The sequence below is a fragment of the Loxodonta africana genome, chromosome 17 (assembly GCF_030014295.1).
Source record: "Loxodonta africana isolate mLoxAfr1 chromosome 17, mLoxAfr1.hap2, whole genome shotgun sequence".
NCBI lineage: Eukaryota > Metazoa > Chordata > Mammalia > Proboscidea > Elephantidae > Loxodonta > Loxodonta africana.
In genome coordinates this window covers 20,496,267-20,511,438 of record NC_087358.1, presented here as the reverse complement: position 1 = coordinate 20,511,438, position 15,172 = coordinate 20,496,267, and the positions used below count along the sequence as shown (strand labels likewise).

At 35.4% G+C, this 15,172-nt stretch overlaps 1 protein-coding gene across 1 annotated transcript; it reads right to left on the bottom strand.

The window, feature by feature from the left end:
- Nucleotides 1-9,256: 9,256 nt before the first annotated feature.
- On the bottom strand, nt 9,257-12,439 carry SLITRK6 (SLIT and NTRK like family member 6). The gene has a single exon (XM_003409320.4). The coding sequence runs from the start codon at nt 12,276-12,278 to the stop codon at nt 9,756-9,758; it is 2,523 nt and encodes an 840-aa protein (XP_003409368.1). The 5' UTR covers nt 12,279-12,439; the 3' UTR covers nt 9,257-9,755.
- Nucleotides 12,440-15,172: the final 2,733 nt, after the last annotated feature.

The window sequence follows — 15,172 nt, the reverse complement described above, 5'->3', positions numbered from 1 at the left end:
CACATGAAAATGGTATCCCCGTTTAAAAAAAATTAAATTTCTAATTACTTCAAAATGAGGCATGATAAGATGGAAGCAGGAAATTTCCAAGTCAGGGAAATCCGAGCTTCACCACTGCTATGTATGTGATTCACAGCAATTTTATTTCCCGAGCCTCATTGTTTTTATGGGTAAAATAAGGATAATGGCATTATTTCCACGTTTGAGTTAGGAGTAAATTCAGTGTATGCAAAGTACCTGACACTGGATATAGTTCCATAGTATGAGTCTCAGTCATCTAGTGCTGCTGTAACAGAAATGTGACAAGTGGATGGCTTTAACAAACAGAAGTTTATTCTATCATGGTCTAGTAGACTAGAAGTCCAAATTCAGGGTGTCAGCTCCAAGGGCCTTTCTCTGTGGGCTCTGGAGGAAGGTCCTTGTCATTAAACATCCCCTGGACTGGGAGTTTCTCTGTGCAGGAACCCCAGGTCCAAAGAAAAGTCTCTGCTTCCGGCACTGCTACCTTGGTGGGATGAGGCCCCCTTGTCTCTCTGCTCCCTTCTGTCTTTTGTATCTCAAAAGAGATTGGTTCAAGACACAATCCAATACTGAGTCCTGCTTTATTAACGTAACTACCACCTAACTCATTAACATCATAGCGTTAGGATTTACAACACAGGGGAAAATCACATCAGATGACAAAATGGTGGACAATCACACAGTACTGGGAATTATGGCCTAGCCAAACTGATACACATATTTTTGGGGGACACAATTCAATCCATGACACTAGGCAAACACTAAATTTTAGCTATATTTATCATCAGTGTGAACTAAAACCAAAAAAAAAAAAAATGTTGCCATTGAGTCAGTTCCAATTCATAGTGAGGCTATGGAACAGAGTAGAACTGTTCCAAAGGGTTTTCAAGGAGCAGCTAGTGAATTTGAACTGCCCACCTTTTGGTTAGTAACTGAGTTCTTAACCATTGTACCACCAGGGCTCCCAGTTAGAACTAGTGGGTGTAAATCAGGTATTACAAAGGATCACAGCTAAGAAAACTCTTGATAAGCTTAATGTTCTACATTCACACTCAATGCTCTTGTAGGTTTAGGTAGTCCAGGCCCAGTGATACTCATTTTTATCATTTGAAAATTTTCTGTCTTATATGTTGTGTTCCCTTCCATTGCTGTCAAGTTGACTCCAACTTATAGCACCCTTACAGGACAGAGTAGAACTAACTCCATAGGGTTTCTGAGGAGTGGCTGGTGGATTCCAACTACTGACCTTTGGGTTAGCAGCCAAGCTCTTAACTACTGCACCACCAGGGCTCATACGTTCCCTCATACATGCAATAATCGTAACACTAAGAGCAGTCAAGTATTAATACAATTAATTATATTGTAGATAAAGAGAAGAACGATTTTAAAATTGAGGGATTTTAAAAATCTCTTTTGTTCTCTCTCTATATATGTATGCATGTATCTCTTTGATTCAGATTATATATATATATACACACACATGGATATTATACTTTTATATATATAATCATTTATATATTTATATCAATGATATTAGTTTATTAAATGTATATATATAATCTGAATCCTATATATTTATATACAGAGACAGAGAGAGAACAAGAGAGATATATTTATTGAAATAATTATCTTTATTTTAATTTCCAAGCAATGCCATGAGAGTGGAAAGTTGCTACACATGGATGTCTTAAAAAATGGAAAAAGGAAAGTATCTGCTACCATAATCTCCATATGTATGATAATTCTAATAGTTCTTAAATTATATGCTGTTTATATGAGAATTTGTACATAAATGTGTGTTTATATGAGAATTTGCACATAAATGTGTTATCACGAGGCTGTCTTTATTTAGTTTTCTTTGTTAATAGTGATTCTATGAAATAATAGAAAAGAAATTAAATTCTTAATAATTTGTGTTTGAAATTATAGACAGTGTCTTAGTTATCAGGTGCTGCTGAGAAAAAACCTGTTGCTGTCGTGTTGATTCCGACTCATAGCGACCCTATAGGACAGAGTAGAACTGCTCCATAGAGTTTCCAAGGAGCGCCTGGTAGATTCAAACTGCTGACCTTTTGATTAGCAGCCATAGTGCTTAACCACTACGCCACCAGGGTTTCCTCAGGTGCTGCTATAGCAGAAATATTACAAGTGGATGGCTTTAACAAACAGAAGTTATTCTCTCACAGTTTAGGAGGCTTAAAATCCAAGTTTAGGGTGTGAGCTCCCAGGGAAATCTTTCTTTCTCTGTTGGTTCTGGGAGGATTTCCTTGTCATCAATCTTCCTCCGGTCTAGGAGCTTCTAGAGCAGGAAACCTGGATCCAAAGGACATGCTTTGCTCCCAGTGCTTCTATCTTTGTGTTATGAGTTCCCTCTCTCCTCTGCTTGATTCTCTTTCACATATCAAATAAGGTCCTATAGATTGAGTTCTGCTTCATTAACATAGCTGCCTCTAATCCTGCCTCATTAAAATCATAAAGAGGTTAGGATTTACAACAGATAGGATAATCACATCAGATGACAAAATGGTGGAGAACCGCCCAATACTGGGAATTCTAAGTTGAGACACATTTTTGGGGGACACAACTCAATTCATAACAGATAGGCATTGATAAATAGAAATTAATTATTCTAAATTAAAATAAATACACAATGATTTTCTGTCTGCCACATGTGTATGTGGTCCAATTAACTAAGTAACCAGCATTTTTCAAGCTTTATCAAAATTGTGCTAGCAAATAATTTTGAATAATATTGTATTATGTAAACCATGACTAAATTTAAATACCTGATTTTTGTTTTAAAAAAATATGAAAGTCAGACTGTCCTATCTAAACACAGAAGTAAAATATATACTATGGCCAGACATTCATTTTCTGTGATTCCATAAGGTTTTGAATACTTATAGTTATGACAGGAAGTCTACTGAAGACCTCTTACCTGAGAGTAAAACAAAACAAAAAACAAACACAAAACAGGGTTCCAACCCTGACCTTGTTACTCTTAATGGTTTTATGATGTGAGGCAAGCTTCTTAAGTCTTTTATTTATAAAATAAGAATGCTGGAACAGATAAACTCTAGAGGTTTATGATGTGCTAATAGTTGGGAATTATGTTTGCTGTAACTAATAGATTGTCTTCTTCAAACTTCTAAGCTGAAGTACTTCAGAATGCTCACAAATGTGTCCCTAAAAGAATTAATGGCTAACACACACACACACAAAAAAAAAACATAAAACACTATAGGTAGCATTTATTCTAGAACCGGGACTCCTCTGAGCTCCTCTAGTGATAAGCATCTTATTCTACCATGTATCTCTCTATTAACTACAGCATTATGAATTGTATGAAAGTAGGAACTGGGGCTTATATGTCCTTAATTTGCTGACAATGCCAAGGAATGGAATGGGATGGGAATATACTTAACACCGAGTCACTAATAGTGTCTACGTCACTGATAACACCATAGAGTTTGTATTAAGTGAGTTTATTTCAGAAGCAAAATCATGAGACAATCATAATGAAATGAAAATTATAAATGCCCAGAGATTTTACACAAAGCAAGCAATTCAAAATATAGTACTCAAACCCAGAGAGTCAATTTTTTTTCACTGGTAGAACCTAGACAATGTGAAGACCAAAATAACTATTTGTACAAGGCCACATCTTTCCCCTTTCCAGGTTTTAGAATTCTAAAACAAGAACACTGTATTCAAAAAGCTTACACTTTTAAATCATTTGAATTACAAATGCATGGTGTGTGCATGTGAGCTTCTGTGTGTTTGTGTGCATGCTTACGTGCAATTTGTTAATTTGATTTTAACTTTTTTTCCATTCTTCATTCATTAATCTTTTGAAAGACATTTACTAGCAGAAGAGAATGTTATTTGATTATGTTTTCAAAGCAACTAGAAGAGAATTCCACATCTTGTGATATATACGCTGTCTTAGTTATCTAGTGCTCCTATAACAGGAATACCACAAGAGGATGGCTTTAACAAAGAGAAATTTATTCCCTCACAGTCTGGTAGGCTAGAAGTCCAAATTCAGGACATCAGTTCCAGGGCAAGGCTTTCTCTCTCTGTTGGCTCTGGAGAAGGTCCTTCTCGTCAATCTTCCCCTGGACTAGGAGCTTCTCCATGCAGGAACCTCGGTCCAATGGACGTGCTCTGCTCCCGGTGCTTCTCTCTTGGTGGTATGAGGGCCCCCACTCTCTGCCTCTTTCCCTTTCCTTTTACCTCTTGTAAGATAAAAGGTAGTGCAACCCCAGGGAAACTCCCTTTACATTGGATCAGGGATATGACCTGAGCCAAGTTGTTACATCCCACCCTAATCCTATTTAACCACAGGCAGAGATTATGATTTATAATATGTAGGAAAATCACAAAATGGTGGACAACCACACAGTACAGAGAATCATGGCCTAACCAAGTTGACACATATTTTTTGGGGACATGATTCAACCCATTGCATATGCATTTAAACATTTAATAAATATAAATTGATCTTTATCTTTAATAAATATAAATATCAATCTTATAATTGATCTTCAAAAAAACTATTTCTGTTCTGTAAAACAGAAAGGGGTGATTATTTTTACATAAGAAAGATTTTAAGCAAAATGTCAACAATCACCCAAAAGCAAAGATGAGGAGATCAGGGGCCAGGGAAACTAGAGTACTGGAAAAGGAACAAACAGAATAAAATTAAAGAGAAAGTTGATACAATGTGAAAAATATAAGTAATGTTAGTGAACAATTTATGTGGAAATTGTCAAATGGGGACCTAACTTGCTGTGTAAGCTTTCAGCAAAAACTCAATAAAATATTATTTTTTTTAAAAAAAGAAAGATGTTAAACAATGTAATTTCACTATACTGATAGATGTCTTATAATTCAATGATAAAGAATTATCATATTTTTTAGTTTATTTGACACAGGGCTATGATTATAAATCTCAGACAATATTTGGGGAAATGAATATGATTCAAAATGTGTACAATTGAAAAGGCAGAAAAAAAAATGTATTTTTAATCACTTGTCCATTCTTCATGGATGAGGACATTCTTGATGTGACTGCCCAGATATAGGATCACTTCTCCTGAGAAAGACTTGTAATTGCCTCCCCTCCTGTAATACAAGCTTATCCTTTCATGATACTCCATCTCCTCAAGAAGAAAATTGTAGCCTTTCATGTCTGTATTACAAAAGTGTTCTGCAGGAAAAACAAGAAGAAAGGAATTCTCAAATTCACTATAAAACCATTTTCCAATTACCAAGAAATCCAAACTTCCCTTTCCAAGAATTTTTATACACATAAGTAACTTTCTTTTCACACATAGAACATTTTCCTACAATAATTTCATGTTGTTGTTGTCATGTGCCATTGAGTCGATTCCAACTCATAGCAACACTTTATGACAGAGTAGAACTGCCTCATAGGGTTTTTAAGGAGTGTCTGGTAAATTTGAACTGCCAGACTTTTGGTTAGCAGCCTGAGCCCTTAATCACCATGAAAAAATCCCGTTGCCTTCAAGTCGATTCCGACTCATAGCGACCCTATAGGTCAGTGTAGAACTGCCCCATAGAGTTTCCAAGGACTGCCTGGTGGATTTGAACTGCCAACATTTTGGTTAGCAGCTGTAGCACTTAACCACTATGCAAACAGGGTTCCTTAATCACTATAGGGAGTCTTACATATGGGAAAATTTTCTGAGCTCTTATTGGGTATTTATTTGTGTGTATTGGTTTATATTTAAAACACCAGTTTTTTTTCAAACATCTCTGCAAGTTAGTAGTACTCCTCTTTTAAAAGCATGTTTGATTATATGCCTACTATTTAACATAGAAAAATAAAACAAAATAATTTACATGTACATTGAGGTTCTATCTAGCTATCTATCATCTATCTGTCTGTCTGTCTGTCTATAATCTATTTATCTATCTATCATCTATCTACCTATCTCTCTATCTACCTATCATCTATCTGTCTGTCTATCTATCTACCTACCTGTCTATCATCTACCGTCTTAGCCTTGTTAGTTCTCCCAGTATCTAGAATATAAAGAAGGGTATAATCTATTATTTTAAAAAGTTGTATTTTAATGGCAAAGAGAAATTCCTTCTCTTCAATTGTGGATCAAAGCCTAAGCCTTTTAAATTAATTTGGCTAAAGGATGAAGGCAGCTTAAAGGCAGCTTAGATGGTACTTCAGTTTACATAACATTAGAGCAACAAGGAAAAACTCTCTCTCCTCAATGGTATAAGAAGTTAGCTCAAGAGGGAGAGTAATATGACTGATATAAGCCATTCTCATTTAGGCAGTAAAATTTACACCTCAGTATGGGGATCACTGGAAAATATCTGAATAACACTTTCCTAAAGCTACAGTATTTTATGGTAATTTAGTGAAAATAATTTTAAATAAGGATTAATACAACACATGTCTAACAGACTAATTTAGAGTTTAAAAAGTTTGATCTAGTGTGATTAGACACTAGCGTGGCTACACTACAAAAATTCAAGATTCAGACGTGAATCAGAACTTACACTGATGTGCAGTCAGTAAAGTGTAAATTGTATTCATTTCAAGAAATACACTAGTGTAATTTAATGTCTAATTTGGGAATTGCCAATTTTAATAAAGTACATGTGAATAACCCTAAGGATATTGGATCAAGACTTGGAAATCTGAATTAATCGATTGATTGGTTGCAGAAATAGGCCAAATTAACCGTGTAAGTGAATAATTAAACAGGGAATTTATGGAAATTTCTTCTTTAGTGGGAGGGAGAAGTAACAGGAAATGCAGGTAAAATCACCAGAATCCTGAGAGTGTGTTAAGAGTTAGCAACCCTACCTAAATGGACTTTGAAAACATCATGCTGAGTGAAATAAGTCAGTCACAGAAGAACAAATACTGAACCATCTCACTTATATCAAATAAGCAAATACATTTAAATCAATGATCAGTAATGGTTACCAGGGGTGAGAGGGAGAGGAAAAGGGGGAGTTTTTTCTTGGCAGGGGTCATTGAGGTTATGTCAATGGTTGTGGAAGGATTTGGGAAAAAAATTGTGAGAATGTAATCAATGTCACTAAATTGTACATGAGAAAATGTTGAGATGGCATATGTTTTGTGACATATATTTTTACCTCAAAAAAAAAAAGAGAGAGAGAGAAGTTAACCATCATCGCTAGCTTTCTAAACTCTCAAATACTTCTATTAGAGAAATGGGTCACATAAAAGAGTGCATCAGGAATGTAATATTCAAACCTTTAAAATCCCTTGCCTCCTGGAAACCATATGACCTCTACGTCATTATAAATTATATTCAGATTCTTGTAGGCTTTTTTCTTGGGGCTGAACTTTAATTTTGTAGATATACTTACATGTCTCCATGAACAACTCCGTTCCTTCTTGATTATACGTGAAAGAATCAACATTATTACTCTAGGCATTAACAATGAATAAAGATTCAAAACATATTTTCCCGCCCCCAAATAGATGAATGTTCCTGAGGACATGTCACTGTCTGCTACCATGGATTCATTCCAAGGGTTCTCCAGGATTTTTAAAATCTTCCTAATCCTTCACTGACCCTAGGAGTGCCTTTTTGCTATGCACTAAACTGGAATCAGAAAATTTTGGCAGATATTCAACTGAGTAAAAAAAGTAGAATAAAATGAATTCTGCTCCTGATTTGTTCTTCTCTTTAGAACACAATTTTTTAACTTATGCTGTGGAAGGTTGAATATTCAGTACTGCACTAAATATTATTTTTTTGGATAAGTTTATAGATTATTCCATATGTATCCACATTTTCCTTTAGTGAGTTTTACTTAAAAAGAATACCCACCTTTTCCTTCCAAACTTTGGAAATTAACAGAATTTTTTGGTGAAACGTTTCATACATAATTTTCAATTTTTTTCTATTAATATATACAATGAATTAAAGAGAAACTGGTGATATTATTTAAGAGTAGGCTTATAATTAGTCTTCATACCACACACAGCTCAGGTGCCTACTGGATGGCCTTTTACTCAAGGTCAAAAATAATAGATGCTTTGCAAGCAGTGCAGACCGTTGAGTGCTGAAAACCAAAAATTTAATGAAATATTCAGGAATTACAAAAAAGTGTTAAGTGAATTAAATAAAATACTTTCTTACAGGAAATGTGTTCCTCCATTACTCTGTGCACAGGTCTGCATTTGTTCAGGAAAAAAAAAAGATTACCTTGATCAAGTATGTTTTGCCTTGTGAAAATCTGCTGTATGATTTATTTTATAATCAGAAAAAAAAATTCATTTCCGATTGTATCAAGTGGACAGTCTATTTGCTTGAATAGAAGAACTCATAGTAGGACTTTTAGTTTGACTCTGTGTCAATCATACCCAGAAATTGAATGGCCTTTTTGCACACTATGAACAAGATGCTTTTGTGTGCATGACAACAAAGAGAAGCCTCATTTTGTTTTATTTTGTGTGTGTGTTAATCTCGACTTGATACAATTACAGGTCAGACTAATGGAAGAAGGAACATTTAAAAAGGAGTTTTCATTTGAGTTTTATTGTAGTGAGCAGTATTTTTAATTTTCTTGAAAGGCACCCAAGAATGATAACTTTTGTGAGCCAAAAATATACAAAACTGTACAGAATAAATAGTTCATAGAAATCTAGCTATACTTTCTGGTAAAATAAAGCTACGTTGTCCCACTCTTGGAGCAACTTAAATCACTTACCCTAGAAGTGCCTTTTTGCTACAAATTTATGGCAAATATCAATATACATCAATAAAAATACAGTAATAGTTTTTCCTATTTGTTTTACACCTGTGAATTACTTGCCACAAGGAACTTATTTCTATCATGGTCATTCAAATTTACACAGGTTTAATGCTACAAAAGAAACCAAAATTAATAGGTGCACTAGTTACATCTGCAGTTGAATCTCAGTAGCATGTTTATAATATTCCAAGGGTAAGATTAAAGTTTGACCACAAATGATATACCTTATTTCACAGCAGCATTGACAATAGGACTGTCTACACAAAATGTGCAGAAAAATAAAATAAAAACCTTACTTATGTATTCCACCTGGACTAGTCATCATTTTGTTTTGTTTTGTTTTAAGTTAAGAAAGCATAGCAGTGACATTTGTTTAATCTTCAAATGTTCAAAACTTTAGTCCACTCAGAGCAGAAATAACTATAGCTTCCTTCTTTACTGTTACTATTTGTAATTATCAAATTCCAGTTCCTTTTGCATTTATTGAAAATTAAGTGTAATTGGCAATGCACATTTTCTCAGTACATATATATTGGTTTTATAAACAATATATTCTTTACATAGGATAACTACATACACAGTTGTATTTTTAATGCATGGGTAAAAGTAATTCCAGTAGATAAAGGTTGTTTAAATGCTCAACCCTTTTAGATGTGCAAGAGGACTTCGATGAAACACTCTTAATATATGGAGAAATATTACTATAATCCTTGAATGATAAATACACAAGGATTTTTTTTTTTTTTTAATTGGGGACAGACTAAACTGCCTGAAGACAACACAATGGCTTCTCCCAGTGATCCCTGAGTTTCTTTTTCTTCTTTTTCTCCCCATAGGATTACTGCTGTGCTTAAGTTCTGATTGATGACACACTCATGTAAGGCACTTATTTACAAGGTTTGGACTTAAGACAGAATCACAGCATTTCTGCGAAAGCCCTCACTCTCAGTCTATGTTTGCTGCTCCAGGACTTCTAAATAGTCAGGTTCAGCATGTAAGTTAGCTTTGAGTTCAAAATACTCATTTTTAGTCTGTTCCACTAATACTTTCCTTGGCCTTGAGTACATCAGTGTCTCCATCAATTTTAACTCTTCATGGGCTCCAGGGTAATGTACCTCCATATCAGGCTGGAGCTGAGTAATATTTTTCCTTAGATACTCTGTAATTCCCAGTTGCTGAAGTTCTCTTTCTTTCTCTAAAATGTTTCTATATAAAGAACTAGCATCCTGGAAGGACAAAAACTCAGTCGGTTGGTCTGTGGTTTTGTATTTCATATTTGACCCTGTGAGTGGTGAATGCTTTTCCAGTTCCAAAAGGTTTCTTTGGAGATGTTTTGCATCACTTCCCTCTTTCTCATTCCTTTCGTCTTCATCTTCCAAATGCTTTGGACCAAAGGATGGGCTTCTATAGACATGAATCATGGGGCTCACCATATGTTGCTCATAGAGAGATGCACTGGGTCGCTCAGTCATGTGGTGAGTTGTTTTATGGCCATACATGCTATACTGAAGATGCACGGGACTGTTGTCTCTCATTTGCTCGTCTACTTGTTTCTTTTTGTATCTTCTTCTGCGGTGAAGAACAAGAACCACTATCCCTGCAGCACAGAACACTACAGTTATGAACACAATCAGCAGTCCTAATATTAAAACAGATAGCGGCACAGCATCAGTAAGAGATCTTAAAATGTCGCCTGTATTTGTGGTGCTTGTGGGAGCTGTGACAACTTTGTAACTAGGCTGACTGGTCAGGGATGGGTTGTTTACTAAACCTGGGCAAAGGAGTTCACTATTTAGAGCTTTTAATTCCATTTTGTCGAGATGCCCTGGGGAAGTGCAGATGATGTCATCTGTCATTGTGTTTTTGCTTAATTTTTGTATCCATTGCTGCAATCCAACCAGGTCACAGGAACAGTCCCAGGGGTTGTCTTCCAGCTCAATTTGTGTTAGTAAATCAAGATCATCCAAGATGTTGCTTACAGGTAGGTGAGAAAACTGGTTTGTTTTAAGATTTATCCTAGTTAGAGGAATTCCTGAAAAAATATGTGGTGGTAGAACTTGGAGGAGGTTGTTATTTAAATAGAGGACTTTAAGTTTAAGCATCGGGTTGAAGGTTCCTGGTAGTATTTCCTTAATCGCATTGTATTCAAGATATAAGTACTCAAGATTTTGGAGTCCAAGGAACATGCCTCTACTTAATTTAGTCAGATGATTACCATTTAGGTAGAGCTTTTGTAATCTCGTCAGATTCATAAATGACCCTTCTTCGAGAACCTCAATACGATTGTTTCCCAAGTGAAGCATCTCCAAAGTGAAATATTCCACTAGATCAGATTTCATTAACGCATGAATAATATTCCCTGCTAGAATAAGCTTTCTAGGATTTTTTGGAGGAGGTTTTAGATCCGATAAACTTTCAATATTGTGCTCTTGACAGTGCATTAGAAGTCCTGATGGGGTTAGTACTTTACAGTTACAAGGAATAGGACAGTAGGATCCTGGAAGTTGAGTAGATGGCTTTGTAACATAAGGTGTCAAACCTGGTGCTTTGGTGGGTGGTTTTAACAGAACTGTGGTCTTCGTTGATATGTGACTGTCTTTGATTGAAGATGTTACGGCCAGGTTTAGTGAGCCTGAAGGGTCCTCATGTTCCTCATACACTGGCGGAGTGGAGCAAATAGATTCCTTTTTCAGTCGGCTTAGTATGCTTCCTTTGAAAACTGGAGGGCTGTTGCATACAACATCAGCGATTATAGACTGTGGAGGCATATTTTCCAACCAAATTTTTAGCTGCAGTAAGTCACAGTTGCAAGCCCATTTATTGTCCTCCAACTGAAGATCCACTATTCGGCCAATGTGTTCTAAAAACCCAACATAAGGCAATGTTTGCAACTGATTTCCACGAAGATCTAGATGGGTTAAAGGAACAAATCGAAATATGTTTGGAGGAAGACTCTCAATAGCATTGTCATTTAAAATTAACACTTTAAGTCTGTTGAGTTTGCTAAAGGCACTTGGTTCAATCACTGTAATAAAATTATTATCTGCTTGTAGGAATTCCAGGTTCTCCAGTCCATGGAAGGTGTCCTCCTTAAGGATTTCTAAAGAATTGTGATTGATATGAAGTTTCTTAAGAAGGCCAAGGCCATTAAATGCACCAGTCTCAATATCGGCAATGTTGTTAAATCCGAGGTGTATGGAGATAGCGTTGGTAAGCCCAGAAAAGTCATTTGTGTGAAGCATTGTCAAGTCATTATTTAATAAACTTAGGTGGAAAGGTCGTGATGGTGGCACACTAATTTCGGATAACTTCTTGATACCTTTTTCTTCACAATTTATTAGCATGGTGCCGTCTTTTTCCTCACAATTGCAAAAAGAATCACAAGAACCTCTGGTTGAGGGCCTTGGAGATTGAGACTGTAAAGAAACACAGGCAAGGAGAGCTGAATATAAGAGATGAATCCACAGCTTCATGTTGCCATGTGATGGAATCAGATTCTGTAAAATAAAATACGATAGCAAAGGACTTTAGTGGGCAGGAGCAGGGAGGACACAAATCTGACTTTTAAAAAAGGATAGGTGGTCCTCTAAAGATAAAGTATTCGACACTAGGAAAATGTAAACACTGCATCTAAATTTTCTTTTCTTTTTTTCTAATACTATTTTTTTTTTTTTTTTAGGACAGCTAGGAATTGGACTACTTTTAACTTGCATCATAGTCAAAATACAAACTTCAGGTCAAGGAGAATTAAAACATGCTTATTAATGTTTACGTATGTCAAATAACCTGCATTTCAATAAATGAGAGAGGTACTGGCTAAATGACCATTGGTACTATAATCTGCTGCAAAGTTGTATATTTAAAAAAAAAACATTATTTTTTAACTTCAAAATCAATGAATTTGAGGCTTATGAAATACAGCATGAGACTAAAATGTAGGTTTTAGTAAGAAACAAAAACAACTCTAGGGAGTGTAAAAATGATACCTATGTATGCATTCGTGTATATATGGGTTTCCTTTATTTATACTTTTGAATTGGGTGTCACGATATCTCATCTAACAACAGTGTGTATATTGTAACTTTTTTTTGAATAAAGATGATTTTTAATTTCTCTCTTTATTAAAATATTTGAGGAAAATATATCTCTGACTAGGTAATAAAGAAGAATAAAAAAGATGACTTTAATTCTGTTGTATAAGCCATTTTATAGAAGTGTAATATTACCAAAGATATATGCTTCAAAGTACCCATTCAAATTTCACTTAAGACATACTTCATATTGAATTTCAAGAGGATAGAATATTTACTGCACCTTTATAATTCCATTAGGAATCAGATAAAATCATAAAAAAACTAAAGAAAAAAAAAGATCTTTAACACACATCTTGCTTGGGCTATTATAAAAGAATAAACAACGTCTCATATACACTTCCAGCAAGTGACTTCCTGGTGTGGTCTTGAAGCAAGCTTTAGGGCACTGAATGTCATCCGTAACTGAGTGGTTGATCTCCTTTATAAGCTTAAAGCCACAAACAATGAACTTTAAAACAAACTGCACTATGATAGAATATTTGAGAATATCTAATGTAAATAAAAAATGATAGCTCATGAAAACACCACCACATATTCCAACTGCTTAAAAATTATGCACCCGAAACAGTAGTTTTTAAAAAAAAAAATTAAAATCACAGCATTGACACCATTAATACATATAATTCTACTGGTGCCTTATTTTCATGGCTGCCATGAACTGATGTACCCTAACTTTATAAAAGAAATTAAAAGGGAAGCAAACATCACATCTCATGGCTGTTCAACTTTTTGAAATGATAACTACTTTCATTTTTCTGGATGAAATGTGACCAGTAACTTTTAATCTAATTAAAATTCACCATCAGATAAAAATATCCCAAAGTTCACACCATAATCCTGAAAACAAGCTTTCATTCCATGAAAATACATTGTTTTACTGAAACATGCACAGTACAAGTTTCTGAAAGACAAAAGGCAACCGAAGAAACAGAACAAGACAGTGGCTCTCCGTGTCCGGGAATACTTATCCAACTTAACGTTTCCGCAGGGGAAGAGTTTGATTGAAACAGCTACGAATGTTGTGCTTCAAAACAAGCAGCTAGAAGTTTTCCAACTTGTGGACTGCCTTCCCCAGACAATAAAAGTATCGCTGCATAAATCACCAAGAAGGAGTGTAATTAATTCCACCAGGCAAAGCACCTTGAGAAACAGATAATTTCCAGAGGATTACCCCCATTCATTTTATCATGATTTTTTAATCTTATGCATTTAAATCTTAAGCGGTTATGCTCTTCAAAATGTCCCAGGTGAAAAACAGTTCCTAATGTTCTCAGAAACACATGCAAATGTGAAGAGTGGTATCACATTGGCAAAATCTCCTACAATTTTCAAGAGAACAAAAATCACTGTTTATGTATTTTCAGAAAATACATATTTGCAAGACTGAAAACAATAAAAGTTGCATACCAACTGTAGAGATTCTTTCAAAATTCAGCTGATGTTTGAAATTCAACAACAGCGTTTTTAAGTGATCTTTTCTTCAGAAAGCCCACATACTTAATTTCCAATATCACACTGCATACTGTAAAAGATACAGTGACATATTTTTAAGTCCGTTCTGCGCTACACCCAGCTGTTGGGCTAAATGTCTGCTGCTCAGAGCAAACAGGCATCTGCTCCAGCCTGAGCAGTGCCAGTGAGCAAGATTGAAATCGGATATCCCTTCATGCAAAATTATTTAAAAAAAAAAGCCAAACATATAAATTCAATCACTTCAGGATAATGCAAAAATAGGGATAAGTCAAGCCTGGAAACATCCACCTTACCTGTAAAACAGAGACTTCCTGACGTTATCTGTAATGCACAGCTGGAAGAGACTTTCAAAGCAATTCAGTTTCTTTATTAAAAAAGAAAACACCAACCACCATGGACTTTCTTCTCAAATATCACTTTTTGGCAAGTCCCATAGCTTCCTGAAGTTAACTGCTCCGATCAAAGACAAAATGCTTAGCATTTCACTAAAAATATTTCTAGCAGAGTGCATACTAGATCATCCTGAAGCAGTGGTCCTTTTTTCCCTCCCAATTAAAATTCACGGCATACTTCACAGCTACGCTGACTTTTCTGCATATAGTTAACCATTTGCAAGCTGCTGAAACAGTAAACAAACAAGCTGCTTAACAGAGCTGGGATTGATCACTCTTGCTTTCTTAGGTTGTAGATCCAAACTGCAGCAGTGTTCTCTTTCCTCCCTTTCTAGTCTTTCTTGTTAGCTCAGTTTGCTATTAGTCAGATTGCCAAGGGCTGGGAGGTAGGCGTAAATAAAGAGACTT

What these genes read in the sequence shown, in the direction of transcription:
- SLITRK6 (XM_003409320.4), bottom strand. Translation starts at nt 12,278, where the DNA reads ATGAAGCTGTGGATTCATCTCTTATATTCAGCTCTCCTTGCCTGTGTT.